The sequence below is a fragment of the Macaca thibetana genome, chromosome 11 (assembly GCF_024542745.1).
Source record: "Macaca thibetana thibetana isolate TM-01 chromosome 11, ASM2454274v1, whole genome shotgun sequence".
NCBI classification, from domain to species: Eukaryota; Metazoa; Chordata; class Mammalia; order Primates; family Cercopithecidae; genus Macaca; species Macaca thibetana.
The window spans coordinates 97922971-97947475 of record NC_065588.1 but is presented as its reverse complement, the minus strand read 5'-3'; the positions used below and the strand labels follow the sequence as shown (position 1 = coordinate 97947475).

General features: G+C 38.0%; 2 protein-coding genes across 13 annotated transcripts in view; both read right to left on the bottom strand.

The window, feature by feature from the left end:
- The window catches only part of CHPT1 (choline phosphotransferase 1), a 154759-nt gene that overhangs the window by 79826 nt on the left and 50428 nt on the right, over window positions 1–24505 (bottom strand). The gene's annotated exons all lie outside the window — the stretch shown is intronic.
- MYBPC1 (myosin binding protein C1) overlaps window positions 1–24505 on the bottom strand; it is a 98693-nt gene that overhangs the window by 41102 nt on the left and 33086 nt on the right. For 6 of the 12 annotated variants that reach the window (XM_050750210.1, XM_050750219.1, XM_050750208.1 and 3 more), the window contains 12 exons: window positions 24359–24394; window positions 22618–22728; window positions 20290–20438; window positions 19870–19987; window positions 17056–17107; window positions 14949–15005; window positions 9026–9192; window positions 6810–6942; window positions 4727–4851; window positions 3463–3568; window positions 2307–2473; window positions 347–509 (listed from right to left, as the gene is read on the bottom strand). In XM_050750210.1, the coding sequence (XP_050606167.1) occupies window positions 347–509; window positions 2307–2473; window positions 3463–3568; window positions 4727–4851; window positions 6810–6942; window positions 9026–9192; window positions 14949–15005; window positions 17056–17107; window positions 19870–19987; window positions 20290–20438; window positions 22618–22728; window positions 24359–24394 (1384 nt within the window). The remainder of the gene's footprint in view (window positions 1–346; window positions 510–2306; window positions 2474–3462; window positions 3569–4726; window positions 4852–6809; window positions 6943–9025; window positions 9193–14948; window positions 15006–17055; window positions 17108–19869; window positions 19988–20289; window positions 20439–22617; window positions 22729–24358; window positions 24395–24505) is intronic. The other 6 variants (XM_050750209.1, XM_050750212.1, XM_050750215.1 and 3 more) reach the window with 1 other exon arrangement.

The following is a 24505-nucleotide window of genomic DNA, read 5'->3' as shown; positions in this document are numbered from 1 at the left end:
TTGAACTCCTGAGCTCAAGTGATCCATCTGCCTCGGCCTCCCAAAGTGTTGGGACTATAGGCATCAGCCATGGTGCCTGGCCTCTAACTTCATGTTTAGATGGAAAAAGGGTCAATGGATTTTGAATAGACAAAGTACCGTAGTGTGAGGTACAGATACAGGATTATGAGTAGGACATGGTGTACAACAGAGAAATCACACCTTCTTGCTAGTTGGAAGCAAAGAATCAGGAATAGATGATCTCCCTATGGCTACCCTTCAAACACCCTCACCAAATATGTAATTAGAAAACGGAGAAAGTAGAAAAGGGACCAAACCTCATTTGTGGGTCACCTGACTCACTTACCTTCCCTTGTGAACCACCTTTAGACGGTCACTTTCCTGAACAGGTAGGCCATTTTTAGTCCATTTTCCTGTTATGTTTTCAGAGATTTCACACTTCAGGCAGATTTCTTTTCCAAGATTTACAGTCTGATCAGTCAGAGGTGTCAAAATCTTCAGAGGTTTCACTGTAGAAACGATAGACCATCACAAATGCAAGCCCAAACTCCCAACAGGCCAAGATGGCGGCATTTCACAACGGTATAGTGAGCTCTACTACAATGTGTGTTTTGAAAGTGAGAAGTTGTACCAATGCAATTAATATATTACGGGATAATTTCACATTTGATTATGTACAATTTCATTTCTTAGAAAAACTAGGTGAATGCAGAAAATTGCATCCAGCTGAAACGAGCCAGCAAGGAATGCACAAAATCTGCAGACTCACACCTCAAACATATATCAGCTACCTCAGTTCATCCATGTGATATAAGCCACACCCATTTACATCGGAGATCACAACTACTCATCACATTTTGAATACTCCTCTTTCTACTGCTTCACAACAGTTCACAAGCCACAACACTTCCAGCATTACTTCTATAAGCAAATCTCAGGTCTTTTTCAACATTAAGTGCCATATTTGTTATAATATTTATCAACCATTTAGCATGTGTAAAACTGTGCTACTACTTTTAATTAGGTTATTATATTTTAAAAAACATGTCATTGACTGATATGGTTTGGCTGTGCCCCCACCCAAATCTCATCTTGAACTGTAATCCTCAGATGTCATGGGAGGGACCCAGTGGGAGGTAATTGAATCATGAGGGCGGTTACCCCCATGATGCTGTTCTCATGATAGTGAGTGAGTTCTCATGAGATCTGACAGTTTTATAAGGGACTTTTGCTCCTTTTGCTTGGCACTTCTCCTTGCTGCCGCCATGTGAAGAAGGACATATTTGCTTTCCCTTCTGCCATGATTGTAAGTTTCCTGAGGTCTCCCCAGCCATGCGGAACTGTGAGTCAATTGAACCTTTTTCCTTTATAAATTACCCAGTCATGGGTATGTCTTTATTAGCAGCATGAGAACGGACTAATAAACCAACAAAATTCTTGAGTGTTGTACCCATAATCCCATTTCCCCTACAAACCCTATGGTTTTTATTGCATGACTTTGCATAGCATAATTATTTTTAGAAATGCTCATGTTACATCATAGCAGAACAGATTGTAATTGCTTTAAATGGATACAAATATCAGATAAGGATCGGTCTATGGCTGAAAGACTTCTTGATGCTAAACTAAAATGACCACAGTTCCATAAAGCATAAGGAATGTATTGGGATTGATCCTGAATAATTCAATGATTATATGAACTGCAACTGGACTAAGCAATAGATACGGAAGTAACATTTCTACTCTGTTTGTGACATCATCTTGAGATATTTGCTGTTTTAATTTTTATGGCAAATTGGGAAAGATTCTGCCATTGCTAACTGACTAGGAGTAGAGGGCATTGAGGGAAGTATGTTAATTCTCTCATACCTCTGAAGCCTACTAGGAAATGAGCTCTTACAGTCTTCTCAACTGAACCCTTTTGGTTTGAATTACTTTCTTCTCATGTCAAGTGTAATTGCAGAGTGTTGAATGTTTATTTGATGAATAGCTAGCTAACATTATCAGGATATGACATAATATCTAAGTATTTATCCCCTATTTATATGGTCTTGGAATTATAACTTTTCTGGCAGGTGATTTTTATACTTTCTTCCTAATACTGGTGCTCTACTATTAAATTGAGTCGTGGTTCCTTCCTCAAAGACCCTGACTGATCTGACATAGACACTTAGCTAGAATGAAATCCATTTTACATACTTAAAATCACTGCAAATAGAAATCAAATAGAAACTTTTCTAAAACCAAATTAACACAACCATCATTAGTAAGCCCACTTAGAAGACATCTAAAGAAGTCTTACTTACAGTCAACAGTAAGTTTAGCAGATGATTGTCCTCCTGTAGTCATTACTGAATATTCTGCAGAATCAGCCTTTGTTGCTCCCTCTATGATCAAGAAGTGTTTCTTACCCTCAACTCTAATTCGGTATCTTGATTTTGGACCAGGGATAATCTCTTCACCATTCTTAAACCTGAATTAAAATATTAAAAAGATTTATAAAAGATCCTTCAGGAAAAATACGTTGTCGATCTTGCTTGTTGCAATATCCTGAAGAATTTCTGGCAGATATGAGACACACAAGAACTATTTGTTGAATTAAAAAATGTACGAATCAATCTCTGTATCCATCAGTAGATTCATAATGTAACAAATACTGTCTACAAAATTGTGTTAAAAGAACACGAGCCACCTGTTCTCACTCAAGATGAATCAGGTGCAACTGCTGAGAGTGGATATTACCCACACGGAGGCTCTTGAAACACACTAGTAAGAATATCATTTAATGCACTTTAAAGATAACTATGATTCTCTATTAGAATGAACAATCTACACCATACCAATAACTACAAATCCTGCTGTGTAATTTACTGTACCTTTCAATATAACATTTCATTTTAAGATTTAAAATTTCTAGTTTTTAATTTTAAGGTTACTCACAAGGAACCTGAGAAAACACTCCCCACCTAAGCAAAACAAATAAGCTCTTGTTTCTAGAAGCAATTGGTGATTCTCAGTCTAAATGTTTTTTCCCTGAGGTACTATGAGGATAAAGTGACTAGGGGTTACATAAAAAGAAAATATGTTTTTTCATGTAACTTGCCTATATGGCATAGTGAGAGGAAGCCTGCTATAAAGGTTAAGAGCATCCATAGCCTTGGGGTCAAACAGATTTGGGACAACTTGAATCATCCACTTAGTAGTAAGTACCCACATCCCTACATGCCTGCTCACATATATCTCTGGTTCTGTTTTCAGTCTCACGAGTGGAAAAACCCCAGTATGTTAGTATACTTTTATTTATCATCTCTACTAACTCAAATGAGGTGGAGATTCTTTTCAAAGGTTTAAAAGCTATTTGTCTTCCTGTCCTATCAACTATGAAGGTCCAATTTTTTTTTTTTTTTTTTTTTTTTTTTTTTTGCCTATTAAAAATGGACAGACTTCATTAAGGCTATTTACCATTTTACATTGGCATCATCTTCAGACACCTCACATTCTAATTCCACTCTCTCCCCACAATAAGCAGTTGTATCTTCCAGCTGTTTGGTCACCATAATTGGAGGCTCTAGTACAAAAAGGGGAAATCAGAATCATTAAATATCCAAAGGCTATCCCATGAACCCTGATTTGTTCACAGATGAAAAACCAACAGTAAGAAAGCAACATCTATGGTTGATATGGTGATAACAGTAAGTGAGTTTTTTGTTTTTGTTTTTGTTCTTGTTTTGAGACAGAGTCTCACTCTGTTGTCCAGGCTGGGGTGCAGTGGCGTGATCTTGGCTCAATGCAACCTCCACCTCCCGGGTTCAAGTGATTCTCCTGCCTCAGCCTCCTGAGTAGCTGGGATTACAGGTGCCCGCCACAACACCCAACTAATTTTTGTATTTTTAGTAGAGATGGGATTTTATCACATTGACCAAGCTGGTCTTGAACTCCTGACCTCAAGTGATCACGTGCCTCGGCCTCCCAAAGTACTAGTATTACAGACATGAGCCACTATGCCTGGCTGTGAGTTTTCTTTCTTTTTTTTTTTTCAATGTCTGTTCTTGGCAAAATAAATAGTAGGCAACCCTGGGTAAATTCTCCCAATTTTTTCATAACTCTCCAAGTCAAATAAATTATTGCTTTCAAGAACAAACAAAACATATATCAAATATTATTCTTTTAGCAAAGAAGATACTAAGTGTTAGACATTTCTGATGAAGGAGAATATATAAAACTCAAATCTTTGATCCTAGTTCCAGATGAATGACAGAGATCTCAGAGTTGTCTGTAATCAGAAGGCCTCATAAAGAAAATAAGGAAGACATGGCTTCATTCACACCCTCCAGCTCTTTTCACAATGTCTTAGTAAATGATAATTTTCAGCGTGCTTGGTGCCAACCACTTATTAATGATGCTGGTTTCAAGAGAAACCTATGTGTGATCAATTGAGTGCGTGAAACAGGGATTATCCAGTAAAATCTGTTGGGTTTCAAAGCTATAACTAGAATAATTATTTTTGCAAAATAGTGCTTGACTTGAGTCAAAATCATGAGGCATTTGTACTCAGCAGGTTTCCTTTCTCCCCTCTGCTGTTCTAGTCTTCAACAAACCAGAAGACTCATTAGGATCCATAATAGCTGCCAGTGTAGAGGAGCCTCAGTTGCTTTCACTTTGATCATTACCCCTGGGAGAAGGAGCCAACAGCTCTGGTGACCACAATAAGAGATTTCATTTTTACCTCTTACGAAGAGCTCAGTGGAACATTTCTCATCACCGGCTGTCACATAATACTCTGAATCATCTGTCATCTGACAGTTATTGATAAACAGGATTCTCTGGCATCCTTTGTGTTCAAAGATGTATCTGTTTTGAATAGGAGGAAAATAAACAGAGTCTGTGAAAGTGATTTTATTCTTTTCTTTATTTCCAGCAAATTTGGCTTATAATTTGATAATGTTTGAAAGTCAAGGATCTATTTCTTGAGACAGGGTCTTGCTCTGTTGCACAGGCAGGAGTGCAGTCGTGCAAACATAGCTAATTGGAGCCTTGACATCCTGGGCTCAAGTGATCCTCCTGCCTCAGCCTCCCGTGTGGCTGGGACCACAGGTCTGGGCCATTAGGCCCAGCTAATTTATTTTTTGTAAGACTGAGTCTCACCATCTTGCCCAGGCTGATCTCGAACTCCTGGGTTCAAGTGTTCCTGCCTCAGCCTCCCAAAGTGTTGGGATTATAGGCATGAGCCATCGTGCCCAGCAGGGATATAATTTTGATCTGCTCTTTAGGTATCATATCTTACACAGTTCAACATCAAACCAAAAAAAAAAAAACAATTTTTATCTTTATAATGTGTAATATATAAGCATATTTATAGATACTATTTAATTTCATTATAATTTTCTTTTACATAAGGTTTTTATTTCAAATAAAAATCAGTACTCACATATTTGCTATTTAATTTTTTTAACCCACTGTTGGAAGATAGAGTTAGCTGAGGGTGTGAGATTTTTAACTCTGTACATTCTTTAACTGACCAATTCATGTGCTTTATAGGTGGGTAGAGACTTGATCTTATTCATTGATGTATGAATAAGATCTATTCATTGCCTATCCCAGTGGTATAGTAGATTCTCTTGGGTGAATAAATGATTATACAATTTAAGAAATAATGTGATATAATCACAAACACACGCAGCAGTTCTGTCGAATGTGATGTTCTCTTAGATGAGCTTAAGAACTGGTGCTACCATACAGTTACATCTACTAAGAAAGAATGCGAGTATTTGGAAACAAACTAGAAGCCAAGAAGATTGTAAAATGTAATTATCTGTGATCTGTATTATGGAGGAGCACATTATGGGATTAAAACAGACTAGAAAATAACTGCTTTGGGAATTTCTCAGATTGAAGCCTTCAAGAACAAGATATTTAAAAATATCTTCTACACGAAGATAACCAATTAAAATTATGTTTTTGGTAAATTCAGGCCATCTTCAAGAGATTTTTACACCAGATATAAATGTTATCATCACAAAGTCACTCTTGTGGCATGACCACATTAAGAATTGGAAGCCACCTAATTGTACTCCAGAAGTAACAGCTTTCCAGGATTAACGTCTTTTATAAATGTACACGTGGCTCCTGTTAACCTAAAAAAATATATTGGAGTTGAAAATCTCTCAGACTGAGGAGGATCTCTGTAAAGTAGTTTTATAATAGACTGGAGATACCATCAGACGTCAGGGATTAGTCTGTCTTTAGTCTGTCTCCATTTGCAAGAAGGCCAAAAAATAATAAAACACAGGCTTAGACCCACATTTTGTTTTATCTCAACATTAAAGAGTTCCTTTTAGATGCAATATTGCAAGTGCTCAGAACAGTACTTGAATTGAAAATAGAAGGTATTCACCCATTATTAAATATAGTTGTTATTTTGGAAAAGCAAAAGTCATCTAATTATAAGATGTGATTCCCAGGTGGCATATCAAATATGGATTGCAAGTTATTTTTCAATTTTATTTTTTAAAATTGGGAGAAATTTGGCAATACTCTGAAATAATCACATATAACCTGTAGCAACACAAAACCATAATTGGAAAACACTTTAGTTTTACAGAATTAAACATAAAACAAGGTTTAGTTTACATAGAACTATCATGTTTCCATAATAAGTAAAGTGTGACTTAAATGTTTACTCTCTCTCCATATGATTTTGTATTATGAAAATATAACTAAATATCCTTTTATTCTCAGAAAAGTAGGTCAAACTACTATTTGATTAATTTACTGTAGAGCTATCACTGATTTTTGCAAAGCCCACTTACTTGGTACTGGGTCGAATTTCTTGACCATTTTTATACCATTTCACCTCCAACTTTGGATCTGCCAGCTCCACCATAAACCTCACTCTGCCTCCTTTGTCAACCTGATATGCAGGATCAAGAATTTTTGCGAAAGCTGATAGAATAGAAGAAACAAAAGTATGTTAATATATGTATACATATGCTATGAATTTAAGTAGTCAATACATGTAGGAGAACCTAAAAACAAATGAAAAAATGAATCTCAAAGAAGAAAAAAATCAGAAAGCTTCCAAATTATCCTTTATATTTCGAACACTGTGTTGACTTATATACAATAAGATGGTTTAAATTGAAAAGAGAATCCACACGTTTCTGGAAGAAACATGAGAAAAGAATCATTGAAGAAGCTTTAAAAATGACCTAATTCTTCAGGGAATGTGCACTATAAAACGTCCAAATGAAAGTGAACTTTAAAAACATGCTGGGGCTCGGCATGGTGGCTCACGCCTGTAATCCCAACACTTTGGAAGGCTGAGGCGGGCAGATCACTTGAGGCCAGGAGATTGAAACCAGCCTGGCCAACATGGGGAAACCGTGTCTCTTCTAAAAATACAAAAATTAGCGGGGTGTGGTGGTGCGTGCCTGTAATTCCAGCTACTCAGGAGGCTGAGGCACGAGAGTCACTTGAATCTGGTAGGCAGAGGTCGCAGTGAGCTGAGATCATGCCACTGCACACTCCAGCCTGGGTGACAGAATGCGACTCTGTTTCAAAAAAATAAAAATAAAAGAACATGCTTATTCTTCCAGCACAATTACTATTAGTGTCATTGGCCTTATTTCTGCACTTCTTGTATGTCACAGATGGTTTTTTAAATAATAGAATTTATAAGATAAATTCAGTGATTCGTATTAAATCGAATGTCTTTGACTAATTGAAACAGTAGGCTTACCAAAGTTTTTTATACTGTGGTAACTTGCCCAAATAGTGGCATTTTAAAAACACCCCTTGCACATACTTGTAGGAACCCAGGATTTCCAAAGATTTTAAATAACATAGAACACAGCAATTAAAAAAAAAAAAAAAGTTGTCTTTGAAAGGTCCTAAATAAAGAGAGTTAACTTCTTTAATTTAATAATTTTTTTTTCCAGGTTTTTAAAAGATAATCATTTTCATTTAGCAGTTTGGAAAATACAAATGTGAAATGCTTCATGTTGTCATACTTGTATTTCCATCATTCCAACCTTATTATACTATTGTTTAGGTAAGCTTGCTGTCCCATATTTTAACAAGTTAAAATAAACTCTAGCTTTTAAAAAAGCTATCTACCACACATCTTAAGAGATGAATTCAGAGCTAAGTGATAACAATAACAAAGTTCAGCCTGGGGAAAAAAGATGTCAGCTGGCTCTCCCCTGTAGCATGCACACACCTCTCAAAAATACAACATCAAGAGTTCTGGGATAGTGGGAATGGCTGAACTCCATAAACTAAAAAAATACACCCTTCTACATTTCTCTGTGGTCATTTCTCAACCAGTTTCCAGGAAGATCAGAAATAAAGGTCAGATTTTTTTAAAGAGGTGGTAAAAATCTTTAAATTCTATTTGAACATTAACAAAATAATAATAATAGGATTGATATATTACTAACCTGATGTGTCATAAAACCCATAACCAATAATGACTAAGTACAGGAAGCTTCGAAGAGCTCATGGTCAGTGTAAAATGCATTCCTTTCTCTTTCTTTAAAATTTCCACTTTAAAAAGGTATTTCAGACCACAACAAACTGGACCCATTTCAGACCCCCACGGAGCTGCTTATTGGTTTTACAAAACATTTTGCTAACCATGCTGGGTGTGAGAAAGTGAACTCTCCACACACCATGAAGTGGGTGGAAGAAAAGGATGGTGAAAGAGTCCACTCTGCTTAAGTAAAAATCAAGAATTTGACAGTGAGGGGGGATGTGGAGGCTGGAGAAAGGGGGCCGCTAAGAAATTCGCAGTAACAGCGGGGGTAATGTACTATTACATTCTACGTTGTGTGTGGACCATGAATCTCCTGTTACCTTGAACCTTCAGGAGCTGTCCGCCAAGACAACCGTAACCCCTGCACGCTTACCCAGGCCCACTCCCACCCCCGCGGGAGACTGGAAAGGGCGTGGGATGGGGTTCACGGTCAGGTCTTTCGAATCCTGCCACTCCCCTCAACCCCGCTGCCACGTTCCCGGGCGCGCTCACCTGCGCTCTTCTTCTCCACCCTGCGCATGCGCTTGAGGCGCTTGAGCATGCCGCGCAGGTCGGTGATTCCATACTGGAAGGCGATCTTCTCGTATTCGCTGGGTTTCGCGTTCTTCAGCAACTCCCACACGTCCACCTCGGGTTCTTCCTCCTGCTGCTTCACCTCCCTAACCGGGGAGAACCATGGTCTAGTTTAGTAGCTGCACTGGCCCTTAGAGACCAGGAAGGTCGAGGTATGATTCTGCTTTTTCAGTTCAGTGTAAAAAAGCTCTGTTTAAAGCCTGAGTACTTGAAGCCCAAAAGTCAAGTCTTGCCTTGCTGGAATGGAAGTCTTAGGGAAACTTGCAGGTAGTAGAAGATCAAATGTGTGCCCTTACAGTAACACCTCTCGTTTTCCTAGTTAATAAAAACAATTTTAGGGGGAGTAGAGGACATCAGGAAATAGCCTAAAAATATATTTTACTTATTTTCAAATTTAAAGTCTAATTAGAAGATGGGATTTTGAGAAACAACAGTTTTCATCTAAGATATGGATATTGAATTATTGAAAATTGGACTAGAACTAAAAGGTTTAGATTTGGCCTATGAAATAAAAATGATCTCTTTCTATTTTCTTTGATGTACATGCCCTAGCTAAATATGGAGACAGTACAAATACATTATTTCAAACATTTGGATTTTGCAAATAGCATTTTCCCTACCATATTAGTAACTGAATACATTAACCATTTTTTACCTTTTTTAAAATACAAAAAGAAAAAGAAACTGCCATGAGTTTTTTGTTTGTTTTTCACACAGTGTTTATGGATACTGATGGTTTTTTAATTTTTTTTTTTTTCTAAATTGGCAGGGGGAAAGGAGACTGGATTTAAAATTTTTTCTTACATTTCATCTTAAAGTACTGTCTTGAATGTTTTTTGGAAGCAAATTGGGTATGAGTTATAAAAATATAAATGTTAAACTGTGGAACCAATGGTTTAGAGCACCATGAACAAGAGGAAAGTAACTTCTTAGGGTGCATATCAAAATTATGACCCCAACTTTTGATCATTGACTACAGAACACATAAAGAACATATATGACTTTAAAAAATAAGATTTAAGATTTACACTTGCCTTCCTTTCTTTTAAAAGCATAAAATAAAAGTAAAACTCAGAAATAAACACTCTTTTGGAAAACAGGCTTAGTGTAAACAAATTGGTTTCCTTCATTGAATAAATAATCCTGATTTTGTTTATGTTTACATGACTGTTTTCATCAGGTTAATTTGGAAATGTTACAATGACTGCTTACCATAATGCTGGTTTGGATATGATTTTCTGGAAAACTGGTCAAACATCTCGTACATCAGTGTGAAAATGAATTCATGCTATCATGTTAGGGAATGATGATTACATCTGTTTGCATTGTCATATTCATTACACCTGTTTCAGAGTGCCGCCTTCTTCTTTTTTTTTTTCCTTTAAGACAGAGTCTCACTCTGTTGCCCAGGTTGGAGTGAAGTGGCATGATCTCAGCTCACTGCAACCTCTGCCTCTTGGGTTCTAACGAGTCTCTTGCCTCAGCCTCCCAAGTAGCTGGGATTACAGGTGTGCGCCACCACACCCAGCTAATTTTTGTATTTTTAGTAGAGATGGGATTTCACCATGTTGGCCAGGCTGGTCTCAAACTCCTGACCTGAAGTGGTTCATCCACCTCAGCATCCCAAAGTGCTGACCACCACACCCAGCCCGGAATGTCATCTTTATACTCATGTGTACTTTGAGAAGGAAATACTGAGTTGTAATCATGGATAAAAATATGCAGGGCAGGGGAGGAGATTATAAATATTAACATAGAGTTTAGGGTGGCATTAAGCAAGGATGACATCTAAATATCTAACTTCCATTTTACATTGTCATGTAAGTTTTTTTTGCCCAGTGGGTTAGGGGGACATTGAGGCAGAACTCCTGGAAAATGGAGGGAAGTGAAAGGTCACTGGTCTCTCCAATAATCTTGATGGGAAGGACTAGACAACACCATTAGCAAAATGTGCCTCTTAAAAACTCAAGACACAAGCATTATCTTCATCTCACTGATAATAGGTACATCCTTTATTAATATGGGAAAATTGAAAAGCTTAAGAAAATTGTCCTGAAATTGGAATATTGGTAATAATTTGCCAGATCCACTAAATCTACTTCCTGGAAACAGTAAACACTTCAAATACATCCTTTAAATATTTTAGTAGGAAGTCTAGGAGAATCGCAATTATGATGTATATGTATAGGCCGGTGAGGTGGCTCAATCTTGTAATCCCAGCACTTTAGGAGGCTGACATGGGAAGATTACTTGGGCTCAGGAGTTCGAAACCAGCCTGGGCAACATGGTGAAACCCTGTATCTACAAAAAATACAAAAATTAGCTGGGCATGGTGGCACATGCCTGTCATCCCAGCTACTTAGGCTGAAGTAGAAGGATTGCTTGAGCCCAGGAGGTCGAGGCTGCAGTGAGCACTCCACCCTGGGTGACAAAGTGAGACCCTGTCTCAAAGAAAAACCCAAAAAAGATATATATGCATATTCATATGTGTATCTTTTCTGTGGGGTGTTCCCTCAATCTAATTTATTAGTGCTCTATTTTTGTCACATTCGAGCCTAAATATAGTCCTCAGACTATAAAATTATACTATACTGGATTATGTTAAATTTCTATTTGAACCATGAAGAATTGCATATATACATTACATACTTCAGGTATCCTCCTGACATTGGCAGAGGATTTAAAGATATCAAGCTAGATATAATTAAAACAGCTAACAAGAGGCAGATGTCATTGAGTCCTACATAGATCCATGAGGGGAATATTTATATGAAGGAAACCAGTAATAAAGATGATAATTTTGAGTGTGATTTCCTGAGTCAGTTTTGTTGATAGATTTATAAAACCAATCATCCTCACCATTTTTCATTAAAATGCCAGGATACTCTCCACTCTATCACATACTTAGTCGTATCAAATTTCATATAAGAACACCAATGACCTCTTGCCTATTCCTTCCTTTTCTTTCCATTACTTAATTGTATCTCAATTAAGTAGCTCAATATAGAGAAGCATCTATCTTGTACTGAAATGTGAGGTCAAGGCTCTCACCTTCAGCATTTCCTTAATGCACCTGGAACATATCTTTAGTTACTTACCATGGTGGCTGCACATGACCCTGTCTGCATGGCTATGTTAAGTTACAGTGAGGAGAAAAAGCCACATTTCTGTAGGCACTTCTGATTCTTTTCCAAGCCTCGGGTTAGACCTGTATAATGCTCATGGTATTTTCATCTACATCAAAATTTCAATAACTTGGTGATCCTAGTGAAGAGTAAACAGTTATAGAAATTTCATGTAGAATACAACTTACAAGTATTTATACAGGTCAATTCCTATAACAGGATGCTGCCCAAAAGATTTAATCTGATTTAGCTAATGTCTATTTGAAGTAAGCTGGCTTTGTTCAGAGCAGGATGATCTTTCGTTGTACAGAGATGTTGGTTTTAATCATATATATATATTTTTTCTCGTGGGGATTTTGGCACACACACTTGGAGGAGTAGAAATGGTAACCATGTGTCATTACCGCAATGAAAACACAGGCAACTCACTAATTAGTAGGAGAACACAATGAGTTCTAAAGTTATATTAGTGGATTAGCACAGTATACTAACAGAACGTAACATAGCCTTATATTAACAACAATCTAATTATGAATGAAAATCTTAAGTAGGGGATAAGAGAAAATGAGAACTGAAGACATATTGGCTGCCCATTAAGTGATTTTTAAATTTTGTCATTTTGACCATGTAATTAGATTTATTTTATTCTGGAATTACTGGTTGAAAAAGTCTGTTCTTTTTTCTTTCTTTTTTTCCTTTTTAATCAGAGCATGGTGCTTAATACTCTATCACATTTTTGTTGATTGATTGTGTGTGTGTTTGTGTGTTGTCTCCTTATGAATATAAACTACGTTAGAGAAAATGACACATTTCCTTAGAGGAGGTGCATATTTATTTGCCACCTACTGTAAACCAAGCTTTTTACACTTAATTTAATGTGCACAATAATTCTATTAAGTAGCATTTATTCTTCACATTTCCAGGTGTGAAATCCAAGTCTCGGAGGGGTCAAATATTTGACCAAAGTCACATAATTAGTAAATGGTAGAGTTGAGACTCAATTCCATGTTTTTACCACTGTTTTTCCTCCCACAAAAGTGTATCTATCCTTTTCTATGTGCCAGACACTGGATTTCTTTTCCTCACATCAGTAGCATTATATTCTACACAAAGATAGTGTTTAGTATTTTCCTGAATGAGTAAATGATTGTGGGGGGAATAAAAAGCTCTTTTGTCTTCCTAACGTGTCAATTTGTATTATAAACTGAAGCACCAGCTTCCAAGGCAAATTCAGAGTGGCATCTTTAATGTGGAGTCACAGGAAATGAACTGACTCATAAAAGGGAAACCTGGATTTGGGTCCTGGCCCTGCCTTTAACTCCTGTGTGACTTGGGGTAAGTTACTTGTTATCTCTGGACCTTGGTTTCTTATCTGTAGAATGAGGAAATGTGAGGCTCACTTAAGGGCACTTCATATACTATTGCTTTAAATGCATTTGGGGAATTAATCAATACTATTGAGACTAATGGTTATTTGAATTAGTCTACTGATGGGCTGATATCCCTCAGTAATTAATAAATCACACCCATTAATATTTCTGTTCTCAACCTATATGTTGAGGGGTAAGGGTAAATTTTTCATTCATAGAGATTTGAATAAAGCTATCTAAACAGAGAATAAACACAATCCCAGTTTATTTCAAGTGTTTGTAATTTGTTATGAAGGATATTTGTACTTGTAGTCTTTTAATAACCATAGAAAGCACTAAAAGTAATTTTAAAAGCCTGGAAAGTTAAAGTGAAAACTGATATTATATACAATTAATTTAAAATTATAGTTTTACTCTGTTTATTTACAAATTTGCTAGATAAAACATAATCTCAGAAAAAAGTATTTCTTTTTGTTGCTTCTGCACTATAGTAAATATCTAGATATCTCTAATGTACATATAATATAGTGTATATATATAAGGAATCCTAGTGAAGAGTATAGCAGTTATAGAAATATATATATATGGAGAGAAATCTTATAAAATGGTTATGTTCTAAGTATCCATAATGAAATTCTATAAATTTTATTGCAGGAGAGAACAATGAAAAGGAAGTGTGAGTGTGTGATAATACTAAACTTTTATTTCCATTTTATCACTTCTAAAACACATTTTTGAGGCATTTTAAAGACCTCTGAAATGACAATGCATCTTATCATCAATGGTGTGTCAAACCATTTGGAACAATTTTTTCATTGCTTAGTGATTTATAAAGTACTGGTATATCTTAAAAGCAGTGGTGTCTTAGACCTGCAGAAATACAGTACATAATAAATAATATATGAAAGTAGGTGTACCTCTTACAATGTATATACCTTCAGACTTCTACCAAAATTGTAAAATTGATTTTTTGATCAAATATCAAAGAGAATGAAGGCTTTATTTATTCAGTCATGAGAAGGAATCATATGTACAGTCTTAGAGGTTTCTAGGTATTTGTCTTATGTCTCAGTTTTCATGTCTCTTCATCCCCACTTAAAAAAAAAACAGGTGAAGAGTCAGGAAACATTTAAAAAGAAAGTTTAAAAGCATCCGTTAAAGTCTTTAAAAGATTAGTATGCAGTTGTTTCTCTCTTTCTTAGTCAACTCTGTTATATTCTATAAGCAAAACACATTTTCAGAAATGAAAAATTCTTTGAAAAACATCCACTTTAAACTTGACTTCTCTGAGTGGGTGTCTGAAAGACTTCCAGGCCACAATGTCTCACTCCATCACTTGGTTCTCACCTACGTTTCAGGAGACCACTAAAGTCAAGTTCCCCTGCATCGTCTTGACCTTCTCCACTGTCGTTAACAAAAGAAAAGCAAATCTGGGTTTAATGCAGAGACATACACAACGATTTCCCCCAAACACTCTACATGTAACGTATATGCAATTTTGTACCACACGAGGACTAAATCAACACAAACTATTTCTTTTCACACAAGTGACATGTTAAGTTTTTGGAGTATGTACTTGTGGAAAAGTAAACATGAGGAGCTTGTGTTACTCTATGATTTCAGAAGACACATTTTTGTAGATTGCATATATAAAACTGCTTGGATTTGTGTTAAAACCAGGTAACACAAATGCACTTAAGCCAAGCAACACAAAGTACTTTGTTTTTGCAAGCTGGGGGCTCTGGAAACATACCTGTGTAAAAAGCAAAGAACTTTTTGCTAATCTCTGTTATTCATGTAAGACAGAGATTGGCTTGGAGGACCAAGTGTACCAATGTCAGATATATAAGTACAAAGCCTTATATTCAATGGTAACCTCTTTGTGTCCATGAACAGGTGAATCAGATAATGTGATACCAACATGGCAAAAATAAAAAAGGAGCTAACACAGAACTTTTTAAAAGATGCATTCCTTTCTGTCTTAAAGGGTGATAATTATTCTAATTTTCTTATTAATATTTATACCTTCTTAAATGTATTTTTAAAAAATTTGTCTTGAATTGTTAACGAAACTTTTACTAGCAGTTTTAAAAAGTGCTTTCCTGTAGAGAAATGCATCTTAAATTAGGCATGCAGCCACCATTGTGATTTCATATAAACTCTAACTAGAAGCTATAGAGCTAACATTTAAATGGCACTACATAGTTACTTACATGTTTAATTTTTTAATGAAGTTTTGTTTCCTGCTCTTTACAAATGTTAGTTATAGTTTCTAAGAAAAGAGTCTGTGGGTTTAAAAACAGTGTGTATAACGTAAGTCATAAGAATTAAACTCAATAACGTGTTTTCAAAATTTCTTCAGGTGTTTGCAGGCCTTTTGAAGTAAATACATTTGTGTTCTTTTAAAGCTGGAAACTTAGTAGGTCATGTTTCCCTCTCCTGAGATATACATGTATACAGTATGAGCATAGATTTAGACCTATGCATTTGCTGAGCATGGGATGAAGGGGAAGTGGAAGGAAAGTAATAAAATTTGAAAGTTATGACATTTTTTAAAATTAAAAAATACCTAATACCAGTAATATTAAATAACTTTTCAAAGTAATTTTTTGATTTATTTGTAATATTGGAGGAAAATATGCCTCATTAACAGGCTAAATTATTGTTTTGTAATAGTTTGGAGTGACTTTCCTTATTCAGCAAAACTGTATGTGGATTCGGTCTTAGGAAAAACAAAACATTTGGTCTCATTAAAGAATTTATATTATGGAATAATTAAGTATGGAGAATAACATAATGACAGGAAGGGGCTGGTTATATTTCTTAGAGACCAAAAATCTCTTAAATTTTTTCCTTGACCTCCCACCCCCAATTTTTCAGCCTTGGTAATTGCAAAAATATATGAAATAGGTATCTAAATTTTGCCTTTCTGTGGTATTCTTAATGCCAGTTTCATTTAGGATAATCCAAAATTATATGGCACTAACTTCAGTAAGTAGCTACTTAGTTGTGATTTTCTTGGGCACATGGTTCAGTAGCTCCCTAAGGGATTTCTAGATGAAAGGCAATATAAATAAAAAGTTTTCTGCCATGACTTAACCAATGAAATGAGTCTCTTTGCATATTTCTTTTGGCCATTTGGTGGAAAATAATGCTTTAAGGAAGAAGCCACGTATGAATAAATTGAAAGTGTCTTCTAAGGCAACTGTGAAACCTCAGAAACAGGAACTTCATTATAACAAGAATATCCTAAAAAATGGTCAGTATATGCTTGACTGGGCCTTAAACCCATGGCTTTTCTAGAACACCCACGTTTAAATATATGGTGTGTTTGACTGTGGTGAAAAGGGTTGTTCGTATTTGGAATACGGAATACAGGGGAAGGGAAATGTGTTTGAAAATCCTCCACTTCTGTGTTATACAAAAGCTATCTAGATTTTCCTTTTGGAGTTACCTTCTCTTGAAAGCAGATCTGATGTCAATGTTTGGAGTAGTCCCAGTAGATTCTTTGAAAGGAAAGAAAACAATAACATAAATACCCATTAAGGCGGTAGTTTGTGTTCAGTTCCTTTATAGGCTGTGGGGATTCTTTAGATGGAAGAATGTCAGGTGAAGTGGGGATGCTTTTCCCCTGAACAGCCGTGCTGCCACAGCCTCATCATACCTCCTCCTCCCTCATGAAGAACCAATGAAGGGACCTTGGGGTCACCTTGTCCAGGTGTCATTCAACTTGTCTGCCCACTAGAATCACTGAGGGACTTAAAAATGTATCAGTTTTTTGATCCTGTCTGCCAGAGATGTTGATCCACCAGATTAGGGAGGGGCACCCAGAAATCAATATTCTTAAAAAGCCCTCCAGGGGCCAGGCGCAGTGGCTCATGCCTGTAATCCCAGCACTTTGGGAGGCCGAGGCGGGCGGATCACGAGGTCAGGAGATCGAAACCATCCTGGCTAACACGGTGAAACCCCGTCTCTGCTAAAAGTACCAAAATTAGCCGGGCATGGTGGCGGGCGCCTGTAGTCCCAGCTACTTGGGAGGCTGAGGCAGGAGAATGGCATAAGCCCAGGAGGCGGAGCTTGCAATGAGCTGAGATGGTGCCACTGCACTCCGGCCTGGGCGACAGAGCGGAGCAAGACTCCGTCGCAAAAACAAAACAAAACAAAACAAAAACAAACAAACAAAAAGCCCTCCAGGTGATCTTCTCAGAGACAGCCAGGGTGAAGCAGTGCTGCCCAGGATCCCAGATCCCACCTGATATGGAAATATCGACAGCACCCGACCCATGGCCCTCCAGCCTCTGCTTGACATCACTCTCAGTGGGACTCTCACAACCTTCCCGGGCTGTCTGTATAGCTTTAACCAAAGAGCTCATCCTTTTTTTTTTTTTTTTTGAGATGGAGTCTCGCTCTGTTGCCCAGGCTGGAGTGCAATGGCACAGTCTGAGCTCACTGCAACCTCCGCCTCCCGGGTTCAAGCGATTCTCCTGCCTCAGCCTCCCAAGTAGCTGGGATTATAGGCGCCCACCACCACGGCTGGCTAATATTTGTATTTTTAGTAGAGACGGGGTTTCACCATGTTGGCCAGGCTACTCTCGAACTGCTGTCCTCGTGATCCGCCCGCCTCGGCCTCCCAAAGTGCTGGGATTACAGGAGTGAAGCACCGCACCTGGCCAGCTCATCCTAACGCTAAGACAAAATTCACCTCCTCATCGTTTCCACCTTTTGATTCTAAACTGCCTAAATGTTTCTCATGCGTGGAAATTTGTTTTCCATGTTCTATATGACAGCCCCTTCCCCTCTTTGCAACAAGCCGTGTATGCTTGACTTCCTTCACCCACACACTCAAGCTGGATAGGGTGTGGTTTTTGGATTCTTCATCTTCCTGGTTACCCTACTCCAGAAGATGTCCAGGCAGAGGTACACTGCCCAGGCTAAAGACATCACTCCAAATGTAGAACAAGTAGCATGTTGTACAGGGAAGTATCATTTCCTAAACTTAGATCCTATACCACTTGGAATAGCCCAGTTTAAAATTACAGTCATGGTTGGGCACCGTGGCTCACACCTGTAATCCCAGCCCTTTGGGAGGCCAAGGCAGGTGGATCACTTGAGGCCTGGAGTTTGAGACTAGGCTGGCTAATATGGCGAAACCCCATCTCTTCTAAAAATACCCCCGCAAAATTAGCCCAGCGTGGTGGCGCATGCCTGTAATCCCAGCTATTTGGGAAGCTGAGGCATGAAAATCGCTTGAACCCAGGAGTTGGAGATTGCAGTGAACCAAGACTGTGCCACAGGACTCTAGCCTGAGCAATAGAGTGAGACTTTGTCTCAAAATAAATAAAATAAAATAAAATTACATTTGCTTTGTCTTTTGCAACTACATCACACTTTACATTCACCTTAAGTTTATAATATTTGCTGCCAAGTCAACTTTTCCTTTGTATACTTGTAAAAGTGAGTTTTTTTCCAACTTCAATATATGCATTTAGGCCTTCTATGTTTACTCTGGGTAGTACACAGGACATATGGATGAAGAACTGCCATGCCTGACATTAGTCCTTATAAAAGAAATTCTCCCTTCCACCTGGGTATCCTGAACTCTCATAGCATATTACCCTATCCCCAAACCTAAGTGGGAAAGTGGACCCCATGAAACATACATTCTGTAGCAGCAAAAACTGACAACATCTTTTATCTGGGAGACTGAAGAAATATAGATAGCATGGACAAGAGATATTTAGCGATAAAATCCCCCCAATTCTTTTTTTTTTTTTTTTTTTTTTTTTTTTTTTTTTGAGACGGAGTCTCGCTCTGTCGCCCAGGCTGGAGTGCAGTGGCGCGATCTCGGCTCACTGCAAGCTCCGCCTCCCGGGTTCACGCCATTCTCCTGCCTCAGCCTCCTGAGTAGCTGGGACTACAGGCGCCCGCCACCGCGCCCGGCTAATTTTTTGTATTTTTAGTAGAGACGGGGTTTCACCGTGGTCTCGATCTCCTGACCTTGTGATCCGCCCGCCTCGGCCTCCCAAAGTGCTGGGATTACAGGCGTGAGCCACCACGCCCGGCAAAATCCCCCCAATTCTACTTTTAGTATAAATTATTTCATTACAATTCAATTCAGCAGGCTTGCTGAGACTACCACAATCAAAACCACACAGTTTTAAAAGAAAAATTTCCCCGAAATCTCATAGTATTAAATGAACTTCTTCTCCTCCATCCCCTCACATCCTATTAAAAAATTACATTTATCTAGGCAAGAAGATTCTCTTACCATGCACTTCAAGATCAAATGAACAGCTGTCAAACTTATCCTTATAGGTGACCTCGCATCTGTAATTTCCTGCATAGTTCTCTTTGGCCTTGATGATCTGCATCTCAAATGTGTACACCTGCAATGAAATGCATCCAGACACACACATTTCGGTTTATTTTCCAAATTTCTCAGCATTGGCTTAAAGCTGTGTCTATCTGTGGGAATTCCAGTACAATGTTCTCAATATAGGAGGGCAAATGTGTCCTGCAGCCCCCGGACACAGCAGGGCAATCGCAATAGAGTGTAGACACTAGCAATGGTAACTTCAGAGGATTTTCTGGAACTGAAGTCTCTCAAAGCTGAACCTGAAAGTGATCATTTATTCACACAGAAGGAATGCGCTAGCTGAGCCCCTGTCCTGGCAGTTCAGGGCCTTACCCGACTGTGCCTCTCAAAGGTTTCCTTCAACTGAAGGTGCTTCCCGGCTTTGCTGGCCAGATCCATCCATTTTCCTTTGAACCATTTGACAGTGGGTTTTCTCAGAAGATCTTCAGCCTTGACTTTGGCTATGAAGGTGATATTTTCACCTAGAAGAAGCATAAGGAATTCAGCTTGCTCTTTAACTAGTGTCATTTGTTTTGCTTTCAACTGGAAGGAGTTGACACAGGACTGCACTACAGAACACGGTGTGATTGGTGCCCTTGTATTGTGCAATGAATTGGTCCTGATTTTTTTATGAATGCTCTAGAGGTCCTTAGGCTGTTCCAGCTTGTTCTGCTTTGGGGGTTTATGAAGCAGAAAAAACAATAGGGAAACCAGTGAAAGTGATTTTTATATATGGATAATTTTACATTTGGATAATTTTAAAATTCCATATATACAGATGTATACGAAATTTTATTTCATATATATGGATATATGTGAAATTTTATTTCATATATATGGATATATGTGAAATTTTATTTCATATAGATGGAGGTATATGAAATTTTATTTCATATAGATGGATGCATACAAAATTTTATTTCATATAGATGGATAGATGCATTATGGATATGTATAAAATTTTATTTCATATATCTGGATATAATATGAAATAAAAATGAAAAAATTGAATTTTTTTCACCCTTTTTGTTAGGCAAGGTGATGAGAAGCTTGGAATTATAGGAATGTGACTAAATCAAACTGATCTGCTTGAAGTAAACCTGCCAATCTGTTTGTATTGGGTGATTTAGACCCTGACGACATGACATTGTAGTCCAGCTTCCAGCCCAGCATTTCAGTGTCTTACAGGAACACAAGGGGAACCAACATTTCTGTTCACATGCCATGTACTTTGACATTCTAGCCTGGAAAGAAGTAATTCTGGAATACAGTTAGCTATGTACTCATTTGCATAATATTGATAAGTATCAAAGACTAGTTCAGATCATAATATATCCCTTATAAAGATTTATTTGGTTAAACTTCTTCAACCCTCGGGTCCTCCTCCAGCTCACCATCCCTTCATAGCACTTGGCATTTGTGATTATTTGTTTAATTTTTTGTCTGCTCCTCTCAGACTGTAAGTTCTGAGTGCTTACATGTTATACTCAGTACCTAAAACAGGAGGTATATAATCAATATTTTTGAATTTGAATATTTGAAGAGTTGAACCATTTGTCTGATCAGCTGTCTCAGATATTATGAATTATGACCTAGCGCATGTGTAGATTTGGAATCATCTTATGGAGTGAGCTATGATAATGTCAGCAGACACTGGCTCAGAGCATTATGGTGTGTCAGGCACTGTTGACAATACTTCACAGCTAGGTCCTATTATTGTCACCATTTTACAGATGGGGAAACTGAAGCATAAGGAAGTTAAACTGTCTTTCCAAGGGCAACAGCTAGCAGGAAGCAGAATCAAGATTGGAACCCAGGGTTCCAGGGTTCCAGGGTCCAGGCACTGGACTCCTATGTGCCGAAGGTTACTGAAATCATAGCTGTCACTCATCTTTTCAGGTTGTGAAAAGCAGGATTTAGTATATACACACAGTGGAATATTATCCAGCTGTCAAAAGGAATGAAGTTCTGATACATGCAACAATGTGGATGAACTTTGGAAACATTATGCTGAGTGAAAGAAGCCAGACAAAAAAAGTCCTGCATTGTCTGATTCCATTAACATGAAATATCCAAAATAGGTAAACCCAGAGAGACAAAGCAGATTAATGGTTGCCAGGGCCTGGGAGGAGAGGGCAAGGGGGAGTAACTGCTTAATGGGATATGGGATATAGGGTCTTTTGGGGGATGATGAAAATGTTTTAGAAATAGAAGTAGTGGCTGTACAACATGGCGAACATACTAATAGCCACTGAATTGTTCACTTTAAAATGGTTAATGTTATAAGTGAATTTCACCTCAATTTTTTTTTTTTTTTTTTTTTTTTTTTTTTTGAGACAGAGCCTGGCTCTGTTGCCCAAGCTGGAATGCAGTGGTGCGTTCTCCATTCACTGCAGCCTCTGCCTCGTGGGTTCAAGAGATTCTCCTGCCTCAGCTTCCTGAGTGGCTGAGATTACAGGTGTCTGCCACCACGCCCGGCTAATTTTTGTATTTTTAGTAGAGACTGGGTTTCACCATGTTGGCCAGGCTGGTCTGGAACTCCTAAGCTCAAATGATCTGCCTGCCTTGGCCTCCCAGAGTGCTGGGATTACAGGCGTGAGGCACCGTGCTTGGCTTACCTTAATTTTTTAAAAAAGGTAGGATTGAATGCTAGGCACTCACCAACTTTCACTGTTCCTCCTTGAGGTTTTTCAACGAACAAGATGGACAGCTGGGAGTTGGCATTCTGCTTGTCTTGTTCCTCCCCAACAGGTGACTCGCCAAGGGACCATTCTGATGAGCAGAAAGGAGGAAAAGGATTATTTCAGAGCCAGGCTCTTCTTAGGCAGTCTTACCTAGATTTGTTGTTCTCACCAATGTTGCAGCTTTTCTTTGTCTAATAAACCTAGATAAATACAACATCATTCTTTCCACTCCCAGCAGCCATCAGTAGAGGGGAACAGATTCCCATTCTTACGGGGGTATCTCTTCCATGACAGGGCAAAGGCACATTATGTAATTCCTAGAAAAAGTGGAACTTTCCAGGTAAGCTGTTATTCTCTCTTTGTTGACTGCCATAGTTCCTTTGCTTCCCCATCTTGCCTGTCCCCTAACAGGTAAACAGTGGTGGTCAGCATATCGAAGCAGGACTCTTGGTGTTTTTCTAGGTGATGGACTATAAGGCCACATCGATACAACTACATGAAAAAGACTAAAGGGATAGGTCATTTGGAGTAAACTGTCTGACAAGGGTCAGAAAGCCACGCCTGGCCTGGTATTTCTAGATTCCTTGCTTTTGAAAGAGAGTTTTATTAGGGTTGTACAGATGTGGCCATAGTTTGACAAGGAAGTAACAGATCATGACCTGTGGTACAAATTGCAAGGATACTAGGATTGTGCTGCAAGGGGAAAAAACAAAACAAAACAGAACTGGAAAGAAAAAAAACTGAGGCTTTCCCATGAAGAGAGACAAGCTGGAAATAGAGTTTCTTTTGCATCTTCTCATTTGCACTCTGGTGGTTAGTGTTAATCTGCAGTCAATTCCAATTCTAGGATAGTAGAGAGAACTGTAGATAGTCCCCCTGTCTCTGAGCCGAATGCAGAGTTCAGGTGCAGCCACTTAATAACTGGAAAAAAATGCATAGGTTGCAAACTCTCTGCTTGTTAATGTTTCTTGAAAAGAAGGAAAATGCACATTTAATTATTTTAGTTTTCATGTATCAATCATGCTTGATATTTCTATCTGTAGTAGTAGGCCATCATTTTCACAATGAAGTTAAACATTTTCACAATCATGTGACAATCATAGTCATATGATTACACGTTTTTAAACACCCAAGTTAATGTTAAGATTTTATGTTGTTTGTGTTTATGATATTAATAGGAACACATTTAGAACATGAGGATAAGTGTTTCTCTTGTTTTGTTCACTTCTATACCTGCAGTGCCTATAGGAGTGGCTGGCCCATAAGAGGCCCATAATAGGATCATATTAGGTCCTCAATACAAATTTGTCGAACGAATGAATGAATGAATGACTTCACAGAACAGGAGCTACAGCTGATAGGATGCATTTGAAAGTGTTTTATCGTCTGTATGTAAAGTTCTATAAAAATGTGAATTATTATCTAACTTTAGCACATCCCCAAAATGAAGATTGATCTCTGTGTATTTGCTAAATATTAAATGTGATAGAACAAATCTGTGGCATATGTGGCTAGATCCTTGAACGTGTGTGTATCATGCAAAATTAATTGTTTCTCAATACATTAGTTTTCTTGTAAGAGGAAACATAATGAAAGATTGCTGTAAAAACTACAATCTGAATAAGACAAGGATTAGAATCAATACAGCTTCAAGGAATGAGCTCATTAGTGATTGTATTAGGATGAGGTCAGGATGCCTTGTCTGGGCTTGTGCTCACCTGAATCTTTTCTCTCCAGGGCCCGACTACCCAAACCTGAAAGGAAAGTGTGATTTGGGTGATGCAGAGGGATGGAAAGGCGATGAAAATGGTGTGCTGACTTCAACCTTCTTAGGCTCCGCTAAACCCTGTCTCCTCTGGTGATAG